General features: G+C 41.5%; 1 protein-coding gene across 1 annotated transcript in view; it reads right to left on the bottom strand.

Moving 5' to 3' along the window:
- RNF17 (ring finger protein 17) overlaps window positions 1-23,972 on the bottom strand; it is a 210,234-nt gene that overhangs the window by 119,771 nt on the left and 66,491 nt on the right. The window contains exons 14-17 of the mRNA XM_074957887.1: window positions 20,567-20,647; window positions 18,480-18,641; window positions 13,135-13,324; window positions 7,722-7,893 (exon numbers count right to left, since the gene is read on the bottom strand). Coding sequence (XP_074813988.1) covers window positions 7,722-7,893; window positions 13,135-13,324; window positions 18,480-18,641; window positions 20,567-20,647 — 605 coding nt within the window. The remainder of the gene's footprint in view (window positions 1-7,721; window positions 7,894-13,134; window positions 13,325-18,479; window positions 18,642-20,566; window positions 20,648-23,972) is intronic.

Below are 23,972 nucleotides of genomic sequence, written 5' to 3'. Positions count from 1 at the left end.
GGAGTTGCATGAGTAAGTGATAACACAGTAAGTCCTAACAAAGCATCCAATCTTGAGCTCTGGTCAATCGCGTAGCGTTCTGCAAACATGTGTGGATGCCCAGGTGGCTGCATTATATATGTCTGTAATTGGTATATTGTTTAGAAAGGCTACTGAAGTTGATAAGGATCTGGGGGAGCAGGTTCGGATCCCTGCTGGGGTTGTATACCCTTCTGTTGCAATAAAAGTGGATGCACCCAGAAATCCATTTAGATAGCCTGTATTTGGAAATCGCTGAACCTTTAGATTGTTCAGAAGTCGAAATAAAAAGCCTTGATGACTTTCTGAAAAGCTTAGTCCTGTCAAGATAGAATGCTAGTGCGTGTCTGACATCTAGCATGTATAGTGCCAAGTCCCGTGTGGAAAAAATTAGGAGAGAGGTATTGGTTGATTCCAATGGAAAGATGGTGGTATTTTGGGTAAAAATTTGGATGAGGTCTTAGGGTGACCCTGTCCTTGAAAAAGTTGGTATATGTTGGGTGTGCTATGAGGACCGCTAGCTCTCCCACTTGGTGGGCAGACGTAACAGCAACTAAGATAGCTACTTTTGACAGCTGTGAGAGAGAGTACGTTGCTAATGGTTCGAATGAGGCCCCAGTAAGGCAGCGTAGTACCAAGTTCAAGTCCCAAGGTGGGGTAGGTACATGTATTTCAGGGTAGACATTTCTGAAACGCTTAAGAAAACATTTGGTGATAGCATGCGCAAATATGGATATCCTGTCCACCTTGTAGTGAAAAACGGTAATTGTTGCAAAGTGTACTCTGACTGAGCTAAGCAATAGGCCAGATTTTTTTAGTTCCTATACTCTATGTATTCTAATATCATTAGTAAGGGGGCGGTAAGGGCCCTGGCTTGTTTGTTTTGACACCATATGTTGAATCTCTTCCATTTATGCAGGTATTATGTATGGATGTCCTTCTGCTGTTTAATAATATGTCTTTCACCTGTTCCGAGCAGGTCAGTTCATCATGATGGAACCATGTGGAAGCCATGCTCTCAGATGAAGCCTCTCCAGGTTCAGGTGGTAAATTTGTCCAGCATCCTGTGATAGAAGGTTCTGCAGAAGTGGAAGAATGCACAGTGTACATACTGCCATCCTCAACAGCTACGACTACCAAGTTTGTCTTGGCCACGTGGGAGCGATCAAGATGACTCTGGCCTTGTCGGTTCATATTTTGTGTATTAAACTCGATAGCATGGGGATAGGGGGAAATGTGTATAGCACAGGCGCGTCCCGTTTGAGGAGACGCATCTCCCAGGGATCAGAACCCCATCCCTGCTCCTGAGCAGAATTTCAGGCATTTGTAGTTCTGGGAGGTCACAAAGAGGTCTATGGATGGGTGACCCCAGTGTCTGAATACGTTCTGTAGGACTGTGATGCTCAGCTCCCACTCATGGTCCTGAGAGAATTATCTGCTCAATGTATCCACTATCGTGTTTTGACATCCTGGGAGATAAGAGACTGATATGCTGACATTGTGCTGGATACATTGTAGTTTCATGGCTTTGATGCATAAGGAGTGTAATCTTGCCCCTCCCCGTCAGTTTATATAAAACACACAATGTTATCCGTTTACCCTTCTGGACTTGTTTCTGATCAAGGGCAGGAAGTGCAAACACGCGTTGCAAACTGAACATAGTTCTAGGTTTATATACACAACAGTGTCTCTGAAAGTGACTATCTGCCCTGATTTGTATGGTGCTGTGAGCGAGCCCCATAGCCTATCGAGGAGGCGGCTGTGGTATCATTGAAGGTGGAGTCTGTGTGAAAGGGACTCCCACAAACACATTGTGGGGTTGAGTCCACCAGTGCAGAGTCTTCGACTTTGAGTGGCATGGTAAGATACTTGTTCAGGCTGTGTCTGTGTGAAATGTAAACAGTTCTTAGCCAACGCTGAATGCAGTGCATTGTGAAGCTTTGCGTGTCGTACCACAAATGCTGTTACCACCATACAGCCTAACAGTTGGAAGCAGGTCCATGCCGATATCTGTGGTCTGTTCAGTACAGTTGAGATCATACTGACTATAGTGATGAATCTGGTCGGTAGCAGTGATGCTTTGGCCTCCAGAGCGTTGAGATGGGCCCCGATGAAGTCCTGTTTTTGCATGGGTGTCAGTGTTGATTTTTATATGTTTATTTGTATTGCCAGCCATGAAAATAGGGAGAGTGTCCCATGAGTAAGGCATCTTCCCAGGTGGGAGCTTTTAGTAGGCAATCACCCAGATAGGGAAATATTATCACCCCCTGCTTGCAGAGGTGTGCTGCCACTACCACAAGAATTCTGGAGAACACTCGTGGTGCTGCCAAAAGACTGAAAGGTAAAACTTTATATTGATAATGTTTTGTCCCCAGAGTAAATCTGAGGAACTTCCTGTGAGCAGGATGTATGGTTATGTGAAAATGGACATCTTGGAGGTCGAGGGCCAAGAACGCGTACGCCTCTTCCAGTGCTGATATTATCGTTGCTAATGTGGCCACCCTGAACCATTGGACCCTTATGAATTTGTTGAGTTTCCTTAGGTCTAGAATAGGTCTCCATCCTCCGTTCTTCTTCTGTGTTAAGTAGTGGGAATAAAACCCTTTCCCTCTGTGTTGTGATGGTACTGGTTCCATGGAACCCAAACATAGTAGGTGGTTTACTTCTTGCCATAGAAGTTGTTCTTGAGAAGAGTCCATGAAGAGGGCTAGGGAGGGAGGGGTAGAGTGGGATGGAGGTGAATGGTATCAAATAACCCATGTTGATTATTTCTGGAACCCATTTGTCCGTGGTGATGGATTGCCATGCTGAGTAAGAGGCATCAAACAGCGTCCAAAACGGGATGGTCTGTGATGGTGTCAGCACTGAGGAATGGGGGAGGTCTCTTGGGCCCTCGACCAAACCCTCAAAATTGTTGTTTTGCAAAGGGTTGTTGGGATGCCAATGACTGAGTCAGAGGTGGTCGACACCTTGTAGGTTTCTGTGCCTTTGTGTGTTGTATTGCCTCTGTTGTTGGGCAAATGGGACTGATCTTGTAGGCTGGGTGGAATAGCATTTCCCCTGTTTTTTTCTTGGTGCAGGCATGTATATCCAAGGGAACAAAAGAGTTACGCGAGAGTCTTTCAAGGTGTGAAGGGACTTGTCAGTCTTTGTGGCAAACAACTTCTGACCATCAAAGGGGAGATCCTCCATGGTGGACTGTACCACCCTTGGGAAGCCAGACAAGTAAAGCCGTGAAGCCCAGCGCAGAACTATGGCAATAGCTATGGAATGTGCCGCCATGTCTGCCGCATCTAAAGATGCCTGTAAAGCAATTTTGACTATTAGATGGCCCTCCGCGATGATAGCTTTATACTGGTCTCCTCTGTGATCTGGTATGTGGTCAATGAAGTCTGTCAGTTGAAATAAATTGTGTGGTCGTATTTCATCATCAGTGCAGCAGAACTGACAATCCGGAATTTAAGACTGGCTGATGAGTAGGCCTTGCGGCCAAAGAGATCAAACCATTTCCACTCTATTGTACAGAGTGGATCTGTATTGGTGTTGTCTGCCTTATTGATTGACACCATCAACCACTAAGGAATTCGGTTCAGGGTGAGAAAATAAAAAATATTAATCCCCTTTGAGGGGGATGTAGTATTTTTTATCTGCTCTCTTGCAAGTGGGCATTATTATTGCCATAGTCCGCCATATGTTTTTAGCCGGCTCCATAAGTGCTTTGTTCACTGGATGCACAATCTTTGATGAAACTAATGTTTGGAGAATGTCCAGTAATTTATGTTTGGACTCTGAAATCTCCTCTAAGGGGATCTCTAGTGATTCAGCCATTCTTTTGAAGAGCTCCTGGAAACGTCTGAAGTCATCTGCAGTTATGGGTGGTGGAGGAATTATGGTCTCGTCTGATGAACAGAAGGAAATGTTGGTTGCTAGTGTAGTTTCCTGTTCCAGAGCCTCTTCCTGTTCTTCAAAAGTTTCCTCCAGGGGCTCTGATGGTACAGCCACTGAGGGTGGTGGGGAAGTTCTAGTCTCTTTCCTATAGGCGCTCAGGGGCCTAGGTTAGTGTCTCCTGTATGCTCCGTAAAGATCCCAGTAAGGCCATTGCAAGGGGAATGGCATAGGTGGTAGCATCCATTGGTGCCTATACCATGTCTGGGCGTCAGCTGAACAGGTGGACCTAATGCTGTGCTAGTTTGAATTGGAAAGGAGTGGTGTGATGAATAAGCACCTTCTTCCTCCTCATCTTCACTGGAAAATGGAGAGGCCAGAAGTGAGGTGGGTTGGCATGGCACCATGTGTATCGAAACGTACCAAAAAATGGAGAAGCTTGTGTTGATGAGACAAAATCAGTCTTTATGATATAGGAATTGGTATGGTAACTAATGGTTTTGATGCCGGGCTGGTCAACGCTGATGGTGCTGTTGTAATTGCAAAAAGAAAAGGAGTACTTGTGGCACCTTAGAGACTAACCAATTTATCTGAGCATAAGCTTTCGTGAGCTACAGCTCACTTCATCGGATGCAGGCGCTGGTGCTGACATCTGAGTGCTTTGTGCTATGGGAGCAGGAGGTGGTGCCACAGTCTACGTAGAGTGCACTGGTGCCACATATTTAAATGGCTCTATTGGTACCATGGCAGAGGAGGTAAACTTCTGGTTGTCTCTTGACTCCGAGCCTGCCCGCTTAAGGTAATTGGCTCTGTCAGTACACATGGTACCGGAGGATCCCAGTGTCTCGTATGTACTCAGCCACAGTGCTGTCTGTGCTGAGGACACAGAAGGAGCCAGAGACTGTTTCTTTTTTGGTAGCTCTTTAAGAGGGGAAGTTGGTGCCTTTTTCCTCACTCCTTTTCAGAGGAGTGACCCTTCCTCTGTGAGGAGGATGAAGGCTATCAGAAGGGGTTGTTGGAGAACTTTGTCCAGAGGGAGTCTGCTGTCCAGGGTCAGATGCCAGGCACAGTAACTTCTCCATTATGATAAGTTTAAGTCGTAGGTCCATGTCTTTCCTGGCATGAGCCTTTAAGTTGCTGCAGTGAGAGCATTTTTGAGGGATGTGTCCCCCACTGAGGCACTGAGAGTGTCTGAGATTGGGATCACCTCCCAGCAAGAAAAGCAATGCTTGAAGCCCGGCGAACTGGGAATGGCTCAAATTGTAGTGGGTCTGCCTTAAAGGTGGACACACACTATTCTAAGGGGTAATAAAGAGGGAAAGAATTTTTTTCCTTAATAAAAAGAAACAGGGAGAAAGCGTTAACTAAATCTAATTAGAGGATTAAAAAGTCTATGCTAACAATAAAGACTATCAATTTTAACACTACTGGGAGCTCTGTCTGAGGCAGAGGATGGGTGAGAAGGAACTCAGGGGGGTCTGGTCAGGCAGCGCTGATAGCGGTGTGCAACGGGAAGAGTTCATGGTGACCCAGATGAGCAGTGCTGCAGAAATTCTCTGATCTGCGGGGAGCACATTCACTTGAAGTGGAGCACCCACAGGGACACTCCTCGAAGAACTGTAAAACTTTGGCACCAAGCAAGGTCTTAGATCAGTATATCACTTCAATTTAAATCAATGTAAGCTGCATTTAGGAATCTAGGGCACAATATGCCCAAGAAGTTGAGAAGTTAATAAAAAATTGTCACATGCTAAATGTAATACATTAGATTATAATTTCTTTTTTCTGAGCCCAATACTGGTAGCAGCCATCTTTACAGAAAGTGATGTAATCTGTAATAGCTCCAAGTGAGAGCTCACCACCAAAAAAGAAAAAGTTAACCTTCTACGGGTGGCATCTGACACAGATGATGAAAATGAACATGCGTCAGTCCACGCTCCTTTGGATCGTTATCAAGCAGAACCCATCATCAGCATGGAAACATGTTCTCTGGAATGGTGTTTGAAGCATTAAGGGACATATGAATCTTTAGTGCATCTGGCATGTAAATATCTTGCAACGCCAGGTACAATAGTGCCATGCGAACACCTGTTCTCACTTTCGGTGACATTGTAAACAAGAAACAGGCAGCATTATCTCCTGCAAATTGTAACCAACTTTGTTCGTCTGAGTGATTGGTTAACCAAGAAGTAGAACTGAGTGGTCTTGTAGGCTTTAACATTTTACACTTTTATTTTTGAATGCAGTTTTTTTTGTACATAATTCTACATTTGTAAGTTCAACTTTCATGATACAGTACTTGTATGAGGTGAATTGAAAAATACATTTTTTGTTTTTTACAGTGCAAATATTTGTAATAAAAAAATAAAGTGAACACTATACTTTGTATTCTGTGTTGTAACTGAAATTAATATATTTGAAAATATAGTAAGCATCCAAAAATATTTTAAATAAATGGCATTCTATTGTTTAACATCGTGATTAATTTTTTTAATCGCTTGACAGCCTTACTTTCTACATTTGACAGCATTTTTGGTATAATCACTTTCCCTGCACAGTCCTGCTCTCCTCTTTGTGTGGGTTTCTTTCCCTTTGTGTGTGAAACATTTAAAAAAAACAAACAAAAAAAACACACAATGGAAAGTGTGGTTCTAAAACCTCAATAATTGGTAGATGTACTCAAAAGCAGGTGGGACCTTTTGGGAGCATTTTTAGGTCAACTATGCCCCTTCAATTTTGAAGGGAAAAGTTTAGTTTAAATTATACTCAGTTCTTTTTTATTAAGCCATTATTAAAGCAACGGAGATCTCACATTGACTAAGTCACAAATAATATCAGCAAGATCAGAACACCAGGCTTTGAAACAATGCAACTATAAACCATTAAAAAAAATTCAGTTTGTTTAAGGTGACAGGTCTTTTTGCCATCTCATATTTATTTATTTAACTCTTGGAATGAGCAAAATCAGTGGTTTTCCCTTCACAGTTCTAAGCCTGTTTGTGTTTCTAGTTTGAAGATTTAGGCAAGCAGAGGAGGTCATTTCAATAATTTAGACTTGCAAGTTAATTGTTACCACTTATTTTATCAGTGTAATATGAGCTGAAATGTCAGCCATTTAAGGTTGTCTACAGTGATATCCCTAGAAATGTATGGATATATTATTTCAACATCTCTGTCCACATAGGAACATTGCACAAGTGAGGCTAACTCAACGAGCACAAATAAAAGCAACTTATGTCCTTTTTTTAAGGAACAAGTGTTAGTAGCAAGTGGGGAGAGTTGGACAGAAGAAAGCATGAAGGAACATCAAGACTATTTTAAAGGTGAGCAGCACCAGGTTTTTGGTAAAAAAGGAAAACCTCAATCAGATATTTATGAAACTATTCTAAAAGAGGACTGTTCTATACCATTCCCTATTTGGTTGAATTTTGAAAAAAGACAGACATGCCCCTGGCCCAAGTTATCAGACAACCAATTCTATATTTCTCTTTTTTGGAATGTGAGTAAAGGACATCTCCAGAACAACCCCCAAACCAGTGAATTATAAATCTTTTATTGTAATATATCCTTTAAAACATTAATTATTTTTAATAAATGCCAGTTGCTATGTAAACTATCATTACATACAGAGTTTGGAAAATAACCACAAGCCTATCTTTTTAATATATAACTTGACAGAACTGCTGTATACCTCTGAATTCTCCTTGTGGTTTTTTTGTGGTATTTGGAAAGTCACGAAAATAGGACTAATTTTAACTTCCATAATAAAAAACCTGAATGAAATTCTCTCTTAAACAGTACAAACAACACTTACTTACTGAGTTTTTGGGAACTATGTCCTTCAGCGAGCACTGCATTGCTAACGGAGGAATATCCCTGAGCTGCGCCTCTATACATGGATCAGGCTTCCTTATAAACACACACAAGTCATTTACCACTAAGTTCTGTAGAACAACTTGTTCTGGCCTCACCACAGGGACACCACCAATCCTAGTGGGAATATAAACAAACAATGATAGTACAAAAATGCAGCGTAGTCTGGGAGCATCTGTAATTCTGTGAGCAGTTAATGATAGAAAAATAAGAGGTTTCATTTGATTCATAAAAATCTACAGAATCATAATTTCAATGGTGTCACCCTCTAAGGCATGACAGCGAGAACTTGCTCTCCCTCCCCCCCCCCGCTCCTAACTCCAAGTCCTCTGGTTGGGGGAAATTTTGATAATACAGTGTTGTTGGAAATGAGTCATGTTAGGTATCATTCGAAAGCCCTTGCTCCCACAAACATAACAAACCTAGAACAATTATGTAGATATATATTTTAGAAAATGTTTAAAAATCCGCTTTTTAAAATTATACTTTAGCACAAGCATGTCAAACATACACCCCCCAAAGTTAAATTGTGGCCTTCAACTGGTGGTACTGTTTTATCAGTTAATGCTCACAACATGATAATGGATACATTTTGGGATGATGCGGTGATTCACGAAGACGGTTGAGTCTTTGTAGCTCTTTATTTAACCCGTCAGGACTGTTAATTGGAATTTGCACCTGACAGTACTATAAGACTTTGTGAAATATTTCTTCCTTTAGATTCAGCCAATCATTCTGCAATGATTACTTGGTACACCTCGCTGAAAAAAAAAAAAAAAAAAAAAGGGGTAGAGAAAAGTCTGACCCTGACATACGGGAGGAATTTCAAAAGGAAACTGGGTTATTTAAAGGTTGCTAGTTCCCCTCTGTGCACTTGGCTCAGACAAAGCTCTGGAATACAAAAAACAGATCAAAGTCATTGGGGGGTTGATGGCATCAGACAGCATCCAAATGATCTTTCCTGGTATTTCCTGGCAACCCCAGAACTCCTTGAATTTCAAACTAAATATTAAGCATGAATGGAATGACTTCCCCAGAAGCAACCAAGCACTCCGTAGACTAATTAGGTGCTGTTAAATGCCAAGGGGCCACTTTACAGCTACAGGATGAGCTTAGTCACAAGGGCAACCCATCAGCATATGACAGACTGGAGCTCATTAATATCACGATGGAAGTAGTCTTCAGTGATGATACCTAAAAAAGTGTCAGTTGAATGGATACGTTGGGTCATGACTTGTATGAAGCCCTCAAAAAGAATTATCCAAGGCTGTGCCAATCTATGGGCTCCAATCAAGAGACTAAAATGTGCTCAAATGCAAAGAAAGTCAGCATGAAGGTGGCAGGGACTATTACACAGCTAACCAGACAGGTCACTGTTTGCTCATCTCCTCATTGTCTTCAGATCTCAGCGTGATGTTGATCTATGTGAGACTTTGGGAAATATGAGTTCTCCATGGTACCATGATCGATGTTTGAATGCATTGGAACAATGTCAGTGTGCCGGGAGAAAAGAAAACTAACGAATATCTTGTATAGTCTTCCTAAGCCAGCACCTACTGACAATGTGACCAGTACACATTGCTTTCAGTATTCAGTATTGCTTTCAGTGTAGCAATCGTAGATAATGTGGCTGAGGTACAAGCCCGCAACAAACCAGAAACTCTTAACACCTTCAAAAATTTGGCTCAACACTTAATTATAAGGGTATAGAGAAAATAGTGGACTTATGATGACCTAGCATTTGACACATTTACAAAGGAATCAATATCAAAAAGAAGAAACTCCATGGTACTGCACCTGTCCAACATAAAATCACTGACTCTACAAACATCCGTAAAGTCACAGTGAAAAAACTACGGTCACATAGTTGCATGAAGGATGAGTTAACCCTATACCTTCCAGGAAACATGCTCCAGCATGCAAAGAATTGCTCAAAGAATTCTTTTGTTACATAGCATAATGAAGTTGCTCCCTCACATTAAACGGAGTTTCTTCATATTTCACATGAAAAGACTGACACTAAAATTATCTCGCATGCCATCAATGGCAGAGACAGAGGCGCTACTAAACTCTGGATTTTTTGCGTAAGAGATGTATGTTCTAGTGCTCTCTAGGAGATACTAACCAAGCCTTCTGCAAGACTCCATTTTTGTGCCTGTTGCTGGGGAACAGAATTCATGTATATTCCTCAGAGATGTGTTCCTATCACCTGGGCCATTAAAAACCACCATACTGTCAGGTTTCTACGTCTTTTCAGGATGTGATGCTACTGGCTGGCTGGAAAAATCAAATTACCTTACTGGAAGGCATTTGATTCAGCAGCTGAAGACTCTCTCCTCACTCCGAAGGTGCTCAGAACTGATGAGGTCACAAATGCACTGTATGCATTCATGTGCTGAGTCTACCATTTGAAGACAAACATTACAACACTTGCAGAGATACACTGGTGGATGTTTTCCAAGAAGCAGACAAATGGAGAAAAACTGCCACTGACAAAGGGTGCATTTATACCTCCTATCAAGAGGGCAAATCATCAAGCAATGGAATGGCTCCAGGATGACTGAACACATCCAAAACACTCCCCTAACTGGCATGGATAGGTCTTGGAGGATGGACTGATCACACCAGTTGTGTGTGAAATACCATTTGCTCCCAAATCAATCCTTAAGTTAATCAAATAGTTGTGTGCAAAGAGCAAATGCTCACCACCCTGCAAATGTTTGGCTAGCAGTCTGCTTTGTACGGAGATATGTGTGGACGAAGATCAGCGTGACAACGTGTCTAGCAATGGTGCCCTAAACAGAGACAACACTGATAACTGATGAATAAATGTTTTCAGTCCTACATACCAAGGCCAGCTTCCTTAGGATTACCAAAGATCTACATCTTTTTGTAAGCAATGCAACCTGTGTTAAAATATAATTTTTAAAAAGCTGATTTTAAAACATTTTCTTGAATATGTACCCACATAACTGTTCTAGGTTTGTCATGTTTGGCATCATTGTGTTAATGGGAAAAAGAGCTTTTGAATGATACCCAACTTGACCCATTTCCAACAATACAATTATCCCCACTAGAGGAGCTGGGCAGGATGACACCACTGGAAATCTGATCCTGTAGATTTTTTACAAATCAAATGATACCTCCCCCTTACCTTTCTATTGCTAACATGCCCATGGAATAATATTTTACATTATGCTTTCAGATAGCATATTATTTCTTAAAAAAAGTTTTAATTTGATGATCAGTATAAAGTAGTATGTTTTTTATATTATAAAAAGAACTGGGTCTTAATTTAAGTCCATTTTGAATTAACATTTTTTAAAAACAATTCCAAGGACTGGGTTCAAATTACAGTTTATTTACAGAAACTGTCCTTACAGCCAAGTCAAAATACTGTGAAAGCACAAGCAATTCTGTAACATGTATTCATTTTACAGATAGGAAAGTTTAGGCAGAGAAGTTAACTGACTTCATAAGAAAAGGAGGACTTGTGGCACCTTAGAGACTAACCAATTTATTTGAGCATAAACTTTCGTGAGCTACAGCTCACTTCATCGGATGCATTCAGTGGAAAATACAGCGGGGAGATTTATATACACAGAGAACATGAAACAATGGGTGTTACCTTTTGTAGTGATAATCAAGGTGGGCCATTTCCAGCAGTTGACAAGAACGTCTGAGGAATGGGGGTGGGGGGTGGGGATAAACAGATTACAGACCTAAAAGTGGCAATTCAACAAAAAAAACTTCAAAAACAGACTCCAACGAGAGACTGCTGAATTGGAATTAATCTGCAAACTGGATACAATTAACAGGCTTGATTAAAGACTGGGAGTGAATGGGTCATTACACAAAGTAAAAAGAAAAGGAGTACTTGTGGCACCTTAGAGACTCCTTTTCTTTTTGCGAATACAGACTAACAGGGCTGCTGCTATGAAACCTGTCATTACACAAAGTAAAACTATTTCCCCATGTTTATTCCCCCTGCTGTCCCTCAGATACTCTTGTCAACTGCTGGAAATGGCCCACCTTGATTATCACTACAAAAGGTTTCCCCTGTCCACCCCCCTCGCTGGTAATAGCTCACCTTACCTGATCACTCTCATTACAGCGTGTATGGTAACACCCACTGTTTCATGTTCTCTGTGTATATAAATCTCCCCACTGTATTTTCCACTGAATGCATCCGATGGAGAGCTGTCGCTCACAAAAGCTTATGCTCAAATAAATTTGTTAGTCTCTAAGGTGCCACAAGTCCTCCTTTTCTTTTTGCGGATACAGAGTAACACGGCTGCTACTCTGAAGCCTGACTTCATAAGGTCACTCAGTTACTACAACAGCAAGCACTAAAAAAACCACTCAGAAATCCTACTGTGCCTACACTTCCCCACAAAAACAGTTCAGAGACTAGGGAAAATAGTCTTTTTTTAAAACATGGGGGTCATCTTAATACACTGACAGAAATCAAACAAGCAAAATTCAATCTGACTTCATTGGCACAAGATATTAAAATGTTTTCAAAGTATAAAAAAAGGTATATAGAATATGCTCATGACAGAGTTATATGCTTTTCGAGGTTTGATGCCATTAGAAAAAGCAGTGTAAAAAGCTCCAGCATCACTCAAAAAAATTAGTTCTCCCAATTCATTCTTAAGACCTGTAAAACCACAATTCCTCCTATCTAGCCTGTTAGTGACAAATTTATTCTACATTTGTGAGAAATACAGTATTGCAAACTTCAGATGTTTAAAAACCAAGAGTCAACCCCTCAAACCATTAGACTGGTTTACAAATCTTTAAAAAAAACAAAAAACAAACAAACAAACAAAAACCACACCACATTTTAGGTTCTTTTTATTTACCTTTTGATTTGACCCATAGGATGCACTTCATCACATTTTCAAACTTCTCTCTGTAACCATGAGGGCTAGAAACCATTTTTTTTTAAATGAAAGCCAAGATTCTCATGCAGTCATGATTACAGGAGTGCTTTTAGAAAGACACCAAATATCACGATATTCGCAATAAAGTTGCAATAGGTGGCAACATGGAAATGTATCTTGTTCAGACACTGAATTTTCAAAGTCTGCAATTTTACACATTCATGTCTTGTACCGTAACTTAGATATATTTCCTCAGAGGTTAATGTATATAATATTTGTGTGTGCGCGGCTGTATGCAAGTCACAGAGCACTCATTTGTGTATTTGGTTATTAATTTGAGAAAAAGGTAGTTTTATTGATTTTCATAGTACATACTCCTATCAGAAACCAACAGCTGAAATGCCACAGTTTGGGACAAGAGGCTATTTTTATCCACAAAGACATAGATGTAGTTATGATACGATAATCATACCCTGAACCAACTAAAACTTCAGAATTCCCAAAGTCTTCCATGAATACTTGCATCATTGCAACATCATGAATTTTGTATTTTGTTGAACCACAGGGTTTTTCCTTATTTTTACTTTCCAGGGGAATCAACTCAGTGATATTTCCACGGCACCACATTCCATTTTCTTTACTGTTGATAAAGATTCTTGCACCTAAATAAAGATTAAAAAACACTACAATTTTAAACCAACTAAATCCATGACTTAAATATCTTAGTTTAGAAGCTATTGTCATTACATTTTAGTACATCCTGCCATGGTTTACATTTTACCATATAGCTAGTTCAGGCCTTATCAGTCTGAGCAGAGTGGAAGAATTACTTCTCACGTCTTGCTTACAACACTCCTCCTAATATATCCCAGAACAATATTCCCTTTTTTTTCAGCCATAGTATTTAACTGTTGGTTCATTTAATCTGGGATCCACTATAACCCCCGGATCCTTTTCTGCAGTACTCCTTTCTAGGCAATCCTTTCCCATTTTGTATTTCTAGTTTCCCTTTTATATCTGTCAGGGATCATAACAGACCATGGAAAATGGAGGTTACTTACCTATAACTGGAGGTTCTCCAAGATGTGCGGTCCATTCTCAGTATTCCATGCATGGATATACATGTGTTCCCTGTGCCTGAGATAGGAAATTTGTAGCAAGCAGTATCCACTGGTCTGTACCTGCATAGTTTTTTGCGCATGCGGATAACCAAGAGTACAAGGGGCAGTGCGGACGAACATTTCTCCTGTAACATCCAGGTAGAGAAACACCTCCACTTAACTAGGTAGCATTTTCTGGCGGAGAAATTTCTATTGTGGTTAAGAATACTTTGAACAGCCTCTGAACATGAGTGCTCCAGGTCTGAGTTCTGTCCAAATACCAGGCCATAAGATAAAGAGGGTCTAGGTTGGAATGTCTGATTTTGCGGTTAACTCAGAACATCTCTGGGAAGGAGGATGGACTGACATTCAGAAGGGATCCAGAAATCAGAACTGTTTGGATCAATTGGGTGTAATGAGAATGACCAGGGCCCTGACCTGATGAATCTTCTGAAAAACCTAAGGAAGTAGTGGAATGGGAGGAAAGGCATACCTCACATGGTCCATCCAGGGAAGAAGAAGGGCATCGCCACTGGAGCAGTGACCTAATGATGCTGTGGAGCAGTACAGACTGAACTTCCTGTTTGTCTCTGAGGCAAAGAGATCGCAAGATGGCTTTCTCCACTGAGCCAATGTGTCATTCAGAGGAGAGTTGTATATTTTTCACTTGTAGTGTCTGGAGAACTACCTGCTAAGACTGCACACAAGAGAGTTCTGCCCACCTGTTAGGTATGTTGCTGAGAGCATGATGTGGTTTCTGAAGCAAGAATTGCATAAAATTGACTGCCTCCATATAGAGAGGAAGATGAACTCGATTCTGCAGCCACAGTGGATTACTTCTAGTACCCACTTGCCTGTTATCACCCTTCAATTGTGGGCGAAGTGGACATCAAAACTTTGGGGGCAGTAGGAGACAGCATCAATAGAGGTAAAGTGGTTTGAGAGTCCCATCAAAAGAAGCCCTGGATGGTAAGTGGGGTGTGCAGAGGTGAATGAGGTAGAGGAAGTCACATACCTTAGTCTTTGTATCCACTGGCACTTGCATGGCAGTTCATAAGAGCACTGGTGGTAAAACAGCTGAGGGAGAAATATGGGCCTATACATCTACTTGTGGTGCTTTCTCTTCAGTGCTGGTTGTCCTGAAGTCCTTAAGCAAGTGTAGCAACCTGTCAATCTTTTCATTGAACTGAATGAACTCGTTCACAGACAGATCCTCAATGGTATTTTGTATCACTCTGGGGAACCCTGCAGCATGAAGCTAGGACTCTTTCATCATGACGAAAGCTTGGCAATAGTGCTAGATGCAGTGTCAGCTGTGTCCATTACTGCTTGGAGGGGAGTCTTAGCCCCCAATTTGCCTTCATTGACAAGGGCTGGGAATTGAGCCCTGACCTCCTGGGAAAGTTTATTCTTGAATTCCACAAATTTGAATGGTTCGTGAAATTGAATTTTGCTAAAGATCTGGTAGTTAGCAAATTGAAATTGGAAACTAGCTGATAAATATACCTTCCGCCCCAGAAGGTCAAGGCATTTGGTGCCTTTGTCATATGGAGTTGTTTTAGGGTGTTGAAGTCTGAATCTTTCGGCAGCTGCCCGCACCACCAGGGAGTTGGGTCCTGGGTGGATAAAAAATGAAATCTGACCCTTTAGCCGGTACAAAATAAAATTTCTCAGCTGTTTAAGGGTACAGGCAAAGGAAATAGGGATATGCCACACTGCCCTGGCAGGCTCCAAAATGGCCTCCTTAATTGGAAGGGCCACCCCCATTGGGTCCAGAAGGTTGTAAGATGTCCAGTGATGGGTATCCTGGACTTCCTCTACTGAATCTGGAGCTAAGATGTCACTCTCTCCAGATGCTCCTGATAATGCCTATGGTCATCAGACAGGGAAGGTGAAGAAGGAGCAACTGCCTCATCTGGTAAGGAGAATGAGACAGCAGTTAGGACTATCAGATCCAGGTCAACTACTTCTTCTGCCCCATATTCTGACAAAGCCAGCTGCTGGCTAGGAGATAGCAGGTATAGTTTGTGTATAATTGGGGGTGCTTAGTACAGTGATCCCAAGAATGCCAAGAATAACCAGCAGGAAGTCAACCAGTCAGGGGGACCCCAGGACACAGGGTATCTGAATAGTTGTATCTGGGTAGATAGAACCCAGGTCTTCTATACTTCTAGAGCAGTGGTGGGCAGCATGGAGCTGCAGGGTAATCCGTTGGCAGGCCACCAGACAGTTTGTTTACATTTGTGTGGCTGCAGTTCACTGTTCCAGGCCAACGGGAGCTGTGGGAAGTGGAGTGGGCCACAGGGACATGCTGGCCGCTACTTCCTGCAGCTCCCATTGGCTGAGAACGGTGAACCATGGCCACTGGGAAAGGCGGGCGGCCATGCAAATGTAAACAAATGGTCTGCGAGCCACAGGTTGCCCACCATTGTTCTAGAGTCTGTCTGGACTAACCCACATACATTGAGACAATTGTTTGTCTGGAACTTCCAACTCAGCCAATGAGAAGGCAGATTCTTGCTCAAATGGCAGAGCCACCGGTACTGGCAAATGGATGCTCCTGCTCACAGAAGATATAGGGGGAAATTCGTGTCCTCTTGAGGTAGATTCATCCTCCAGTGTCTCAATATCCCTGAATAAGGATGGACTTGAAAGAAGTAGGAATTGAAAACAGGGATAGGTGAAGATGTCTTTTGGGGAGATGAAGGTTTTGGACCTTCCCAGAGCACAGGAGTGTTCCTCTAGTTGGGACTGTTGGATCTAGCAGGCCCCTCCAGGAGCGGTCCAGTACTGATTCAGTGTCAAGCCCGGACCTCTTAGACTGTGCCGGTTGGTTCTGATCCTTCGTTTTAAGCACTGGCACTAGAGTCAGTACTGGTGGAGCTGTACGTCTTTGAGCCACACTCTCACGTTGATGAGGTTCAAGCAAGCCTAAGTTCTTAGGACTTGCATGCAAAGACTCACCCAACTTGGTTGAAGCCAGGGAAGAATCCTTTCTTTTGGAGGCAGATTCTGAAGACGACACCACCACCTGTCCTTTTGCTTGTGAGAGTGCACCTTGCTCGCATGAAAAGCCCTAGGAAGCAATTCTTTGGGCTTAGCAAATGAAACCTTAGCTCCTGAGTTCTTGTTTGGATGGGTGCCATCGACTGAGTCTGGTACAGGGGGCTCTCTCCAGCTTGAAACTAAAGGTGGTCTCATGGCCCTGTCTGTGAGATGCTTCTTTAGCTGAAGCTCTTATCCCCTTATGGGTTCGGGGAGGAAGGAGTGACAGATGCAACACTTAGCAGATTTGTGAGCCTTGCCAAGGCAGTAAAAGCAGCACTGGTGTTTGTCGCTCACTGAGAAGGAATGGGGCCAGGATATGCAATTCTTAAACCCTGGGTATAGTCCTTGTCCACAGGGAAAATTCCCCGAGATGGGGGGAACTAGACTATATGAACTATATCAAAGACTAAAAAATACCATATTAAGAACTATTTACAATTTATTAACAGGTTTGCTAAAGAAGCATGAAGGTATCTATGAACACACGAGATACTGCCACATGGCCTGAGTCAAAAAGAAGGAACTGGAAAGGCATCAGTCCACTCTGCCCCTTATGCCCTCGGTTAGCACCATGAAGAAAAAAAACCTGTGCAGGCATGGACCAATGGACACACTTGTTACAAATCTCCAATCTCAGGAGCATGGAGCATATGTGTACCCATGTGTGGAATACATACAGAGACCATCATTTGAGAAAGAATCTGAGTTAGGTTGCAAACAAACAAGTTTCTTTTTACAAAGTCAAAGTCCAGATAAAACCCAACAACTACCAGTATATTGTTTCCCTTATAAAGATTCTACAGCTTTAATAACCCAAACATTATAATGTCTGGAAATGACCAGTTAAGAGATCCAATATGTTCTTCACTGCCACATAATCCTTCACTCAGTAACTGTACCAGACTTCATATCAGCCACCAAAGTTAAGACTGTTTTTGCAATTTTTAGGAAGGTAACTGTCAAAATACTGAATTTCTAGATTATAAAATCCCAGTATTTATTCAATTTTATTATCTGTTCTATTCTGGTTCTTATACTGCTCATCACCATTCAATAAGAGAACTCTCCTGAAATGCATTAAATGATGTGACTAACATCTATCACATGGGGACAAGGGATGTCTAGTAATATGTTATTTTCACTTTAACTGCTGCAACAGTTCCAGACTCAGTTAACCATAAGAAAGGAAGGTTTCTCCCATGAGAGTACATGTTGGTTTATACACTAAAATGAATGAATCAGGCTTAATCTATTTTCAGTCAATATATTAAAAAATAAAGTCACACCAATTAATGGCTATATTCAGATGCTAAATCAATAGCCAGTGACTTAAAAGTGTCAGGATTTTCAGGAGTGCAAAGCACTCAACTCCTGCTCAAGTCAAGAGAAACTGTGGTGCTCCAGACCTTCTGAAGATCAGGCCACTATCATTTAGGTGTCAATATATATATATCTGAGTGCCTAACTTTATATAACATAAGTGAAAATGTGTTCTGTTTCTCTCACAGCTCAATAGTGACTCTCCAGAGCAACACTCACTCCAGAATGTATAGGATATTTTACTAGCTGAACATATTCTACGAATGGAGAATAAAAATTGTAAAACTAAACAGATATTGTAATACGGTATTTTAAATTAAGTAAAGTATTTGAAAATTATTTGAGTTACCTAGTTCCAAAATGTCTGATGGACTAAGGTATGAACTCTTACTACTACAAAAGTGACTCAGCTTTTTTTCCAAAAAAATTGCTGTTTTCCTCTGTGAATATCTCCGAATGTAGAAGTGGCACGGGTTTATTACATGGCTGACAAAAACTAATTCTGGAGAACCTGTGTAGAACAGTTCAGAAAACAGTACACATGAAACATCTATTGATACCCCACATCTATTGATGCACATATAACATTCACACCTAGGCAAATGTTATTGTTTTATTGCATACTGACCAGTCACAATGACACTTTTCAACAATACAAGTTTTTAAAGTTATCAGCAGATAGCCTACCACTCTTTCACACTAACTACTATGATCACCCCCTTGATGATGTGGTCTTCTAAACAGTGCTCTGAAGAAACATATCTGAGTTAGGCACTTCTACAAATAACAGTCATAAAGACAAATTACATGTATCTATAAACAGGGTTTGAAAGACTTACCTGACATCTATTAGCCTGAGGACTAAACCTACTACAAAGTGAAAAATAATTGTTCCACCATGCCACCTTCTGTAAAATAGTTGTAGTATTCTGTAGAATATTTCATTGTAATAGACTGTTAAAAATGTTTTAATAACTTACTACTGTTTCTCTTGCTTTTGTTGTATCTTGTTTTCCTTCTTGGATCATAGTACATCGTTTCTTGTCATTATTTTCTCTTTCCCCTTTTCACCCCTTTCACACTTTGAATCCATTTATCTTTCTTTTCCTACACTGTTCTCTACTTTTCCCCCTATATTTTCTGTGTCTAGGATTTATTTATTACTAGTTATTACTTGTACTGTGTTAATATGTAAGGGCTCCAATCATGAATCAGGGCTCCACTGTGCTAGGTGCTGTATAAATACATAAAAAGGTTCCCTGCACCAAAGAATTTACAATCTAAATTACGTCTTTCCTCAAAATCTCTGTCATATCAATTCACACACATCCACACGCATCTGCTTGCTCAAACTGAGCTATATACCTGATTTTAAATCAGAGATATATACCTGATTTAAAAAAAATTCAAACAGAGGACTGAACTAAGAAGAGGGGCCTCACTGTCCCTGGGCAACACCGACACAAGGAGCCAAATACCCTACCAGCTACTGAGAAAGCAGAGAGCACTGGAATCTCAACCAATGTGATATCCTTGGACATTTTCTGTAGCTTCCATTTGGGTGGTGTCTGATAAATATTAAGGCTTCTAACTAATAATTCTAGTGCCTTCCTTTACTGCTGCTCTAGTTTCGGAATTGGCAGCTTATTGAAGATGATCCGATTCTTGTCACCGTTGCCTACACATTTCACATTAGCAGGGGAAACTAAAACAACTCTGGTCCACTTTCACTCTGCTGCAACTTGAGAAAGCTATGAACAACAGCCAAAGCACTGGAACTATACAGAGTTAGAAAAAGAGCACTATATTGGTTTACATGCCATTCACTTTTGAAAAATCAACTTACCCTAGGTGATTAGGAAGATTAAGTATAGTCCTTTTCATAGGTACTAGAGCCAGCCCTTACTATTAAGGGAAAAATCTCTAGCAACAGTGAAAGCAGCATGCACACATCTAACATAGAATGGACACGAGCAAGCACTCGAAGAAGAACCACAATTTAAGTAAACCAAGACAGCAGTGACTTGTTTGTGCCACAGGTTAGAAAGTGATTTCCCTTTTAAGTACATTGTTAATTTATAGAATAATATTTTTTACACAAGCTACACACAAATTTTTAGTCTGAAAGATTATGAACTAGAATGGACAAGGATTCTTATGTTGGGGAAAGAACAGCAGTCCTGATCATCCTTGTCTCTCAATGGGTTGAAATAGTTTGCTTGCTTAAAACCCCGCAAAATCATTATTCAGACTTCAGAGAAGGAGATTTTTGGAAAATGAAAACAAAAACACCACCCCTAAAAAGTCACAATCTCATTTTTCCAACATTACGATCTTTGTCCATTCCAGTATCAACAAACATCAAGAATACTGGTTAAACATGACATATTCTTTAAAGAATATCAAGGAAACGGTTACCAGAGGAGCGACGCTTACCTGCTCTTTGTCCAAAAGGTATCAACTTTTTCTGGGAAAGATTTTTCCTGTGTGTATCTTTAAGATATCCTGTGGAATGTGCTTTTTTTTTTTTTTTTAAAAAAAAAGAGAGTTTAATATAATTAGATATAACTGACGGAGACAGTGGAATAATTACTAGCTAAGAATGCACTAGCCTGAATGTGCAAGGATACTGTATAACACCATAGGACCAGGATGACTCGTTACAGAAACTTTTTGTCGAAGCTGCTATATTTCTTGAAGATGTTATGTTATTTTAGACACCTGTATTCATTATGAAGTTTATACCACTTAGGTTTGGTATCATACATCCATGTTCTGGAGTCATACAGTTATCAGATATAACCACCACCATCCCCTTGTGGTACATTATTGCTCACATAATTATTCTCAGACCAAGCTGTTTGGACACAAGACACTGCTGCTGGGTCCACGAGACTGCAATTGGATTCTAAAGACATGGCAAAATCATCTCTCGGTAAAGTGTACTTACCAACATCTTCCACTATCAACTTATTTAATAAATAAAGACATATGAAAATTGTTTAGTGGTGACAATTACTCTGATGTGTCTCAGAGTAAACAGTACACTAACTCTGATCTTAACTCACAACTGCTTGTCTTCCTAACAGGCTTGAGCACCCAATCAAAGGAAGGGATTGTAATCCCCTTCCCAAAAGGGGTTGTAAACAAAATGAGTGCAACCAGTGTGAGCACAGGAATAGCTAAAATATTTACAGGGTGCAAAGGTTAATTAAGTTGTGGTAGCTGTGAAATATGCTGCAGGATATCAAACAGTCATAAGAAAAGTCAAAGAAAAAAAGATCTTTTCCATATCTTCCTGTTCAGCTTTAGAGTAAGGAAACTTGAGAGAAGGCAAGAGGAAGAAGAATAATCTGAAAATAACTAGACAGCTTCAGGAATTGTGCTGAAGTAGGAAAAAATCTGTCCTACACATTTTAGTGCAGAACAGTTAACAAATCTGGAATCAGCAGCAGGAGGCTTTCAACAAGCCAACATATGGTTCACATAAGAAAAGACTGTTAGCTACTTGTTGTTCTTCGAGATTTGGGTGCAAACACGTATGCCACTAAGGTGTGTGCGTCTGTACAGTGCAGCAAAGAACTTTGCCTTCCAGGACCAGTAGGGATGGTGCTCACACTCTCTGGCCCATATCCCTTCAACATGACAGTTTAAGGGCAGCAACACCCAACTCCCCTCAGTTTCTTCTCATTGAAGGTCAATATTTGAGACGCCGATGGAGAGGGGATGCAGGGCCGTGGAATACAAGTCTGCAGCCACATCAAAAGAACAGTTACAGTACAGGTAGGGTGCATATGTGTATTCTACTCAGGTGACTCACAAGCCATAGGAGGTAGAGTCTGGAATCTAAAGAACGACTGCGGAACCACCTTCCCAACGTTTGCATCTGATCTAGACTCAGCCATAATAGCACAGTACTTAGTAGAAGTATATAGAGAAGACCATGTAGCAGCCCTGCAAATACCCAATATTGAAACATCACTGAGGAACGTGATCAACGTTGCTTGGGTTCTCGTCAAATGACCCCGACACCGCTGTGGACGAGTAATATGAGCTAATCCATGAGCGGCATAATGCAGGACAGTTATCCAACTGGAAATAGTGCATGGAGAGACTGCCTGATCTTCCAGGCAATCTGCACAGGAAACAAAAAGTCAAGGTGATGGAACACAATGGTTCAGTCCTCACCAAACAACACCACACATCCTCTCACATCCAACATATGAAGGTGCTCCTCATCTGTGCTTGAATGCAGCTTAAGAATAAAACAGACCAGTATATTATCTGGTTAAGGTGGTTCAGCAGTTCTACATTCGACAAAAATTCTGTATGCAGCCTTAGGGTCACTTTGTCTTTGAAATTTGCCATTAAGGCCTGCAGCTCATTTATTCTCCTTGCAAATGTTATAGCAACAAGAAAGGCCACCTGCTGGCTCAGATGAGACAGAACAGGTTGTCAGGGGCTCAGAGACCCCATAAGGGTAGCCAGCTCAGTACTGAAGTCCCACAAAGGAACCACCTCTTTCAACTAGCCCAGAAGAGGACAAAGACACAATCTTGCATGGTAGAACATGTAAGTGGCTACATGACCTAACAATTTCGGGTATATACATATCATAGTTGAAGGATGAGAGCATAAGGACAGACACGGATGTCTATGGACCCTACTGAAGGAACAGGACCTCATGAAAGGAGTCCCTGAAAAGGGACAGTGTAGGAGGGTGGGATGGGGGAAAATGGACAGAAACTGAATGGCATAATCTGCTCCCAATGGGCTTAACACCCAATTTGTCCATGGTTATTGATTCCCAAGCACTGTAGAAGCAAGACAAGCCCATCTCCAAACTCTGGAGATGAGTCAGGAACTCCATGACTGGAATGCGGCTCTCAATACGTAAGTCAAAATGACTGCATGCTCGAAGCTAGCAGAGGACGGGCTGGCTGGCTAATATTGGACCGAGAAGGCACCGTCCTCCGTGACTTATGCCCTTTCCTGTAGACGTCTTGCTGCCTAGCGCAGCAGGATGACTGCTGGAAGCATCATTGCAGGCAGTATTGCTGCTTTTATTGACGACCTCCATAATGACATCTCTTTACGGCTAGGGTATAAACTCCCAGTGAATGCAATGTACCATGGGAATCCTTAAAAGAATGTAGCATCAGAGAATATCAGGGTAGGAAGAAACCTCAGGAGGTCATCTAGTCCAACCCCCTGCTCAAAGCAAGACCAATCCCCATCTAAATCATCCCAGCCAGGGCTTTGTCAAGCCTGACCTTAAAAACCTCAAAGGAAGGAGATTCCACCACCTCCCTAGGTAACCTATTCCAGTGCTTCACCCCCTCCTAGTGAAAAAGTTTTTCCTAATATCCAACCTAAACCTCCCCCACTGCAACTTGAGACCATTACTCCTTGTTCTGTCACCTGGTGCCACTGAGAACAGTCTAGATCCATCCTCTTTGGAACCCCTTTTCAGGTAGTTGAATGCAGCTATCAAATCCCCCCTCATTCTTCTTTTCTGCAGACTAAATAATCCCAGTTCCCTCAGCCTCTCCTCATAAGTCATGTGTTCCAGCCCCCTAATCATTTTTGTTGCCCTCTGCTGGACGCTTTCCAATTCCACATCCTTCTTCTAGTGTGGGGCCCAAAACTGGACACAGTACTTCAGATGAGGCCTCACCAATGCCGAATAGAGGGGAATGATCACGTCCCTCGATCTGCTGGCAATGCCTCTACTTATACAGCCCAAAATGCCGTTAGCCTTCTTGGTAGCAAGGGCAAGCTGTTGACTCATATACAGCTTCTCATCCACCGTAACCCCCAGGTCCTTTTCTGCAGAACTGCT

The sequence above is a fragment of the Natator depressus genome, chromosome 1 (genome assembly GCF_965152275.1).
Source record: "Natator depressus isolate rNatDep1 chromosome 1, rNatDep2.hap1, whole genome shotgun sequence".
Lineage (NCBI taxonomy): Eukaryota > Metazoa > Chordata > Testudines > Cheloniidae > Natator > Natator depressus.
The sequence above is the reverse complement of the archived record's forward strand: the minus strand, read 5'-3'. Positions and strand labels throughout refer to the sequence as shown.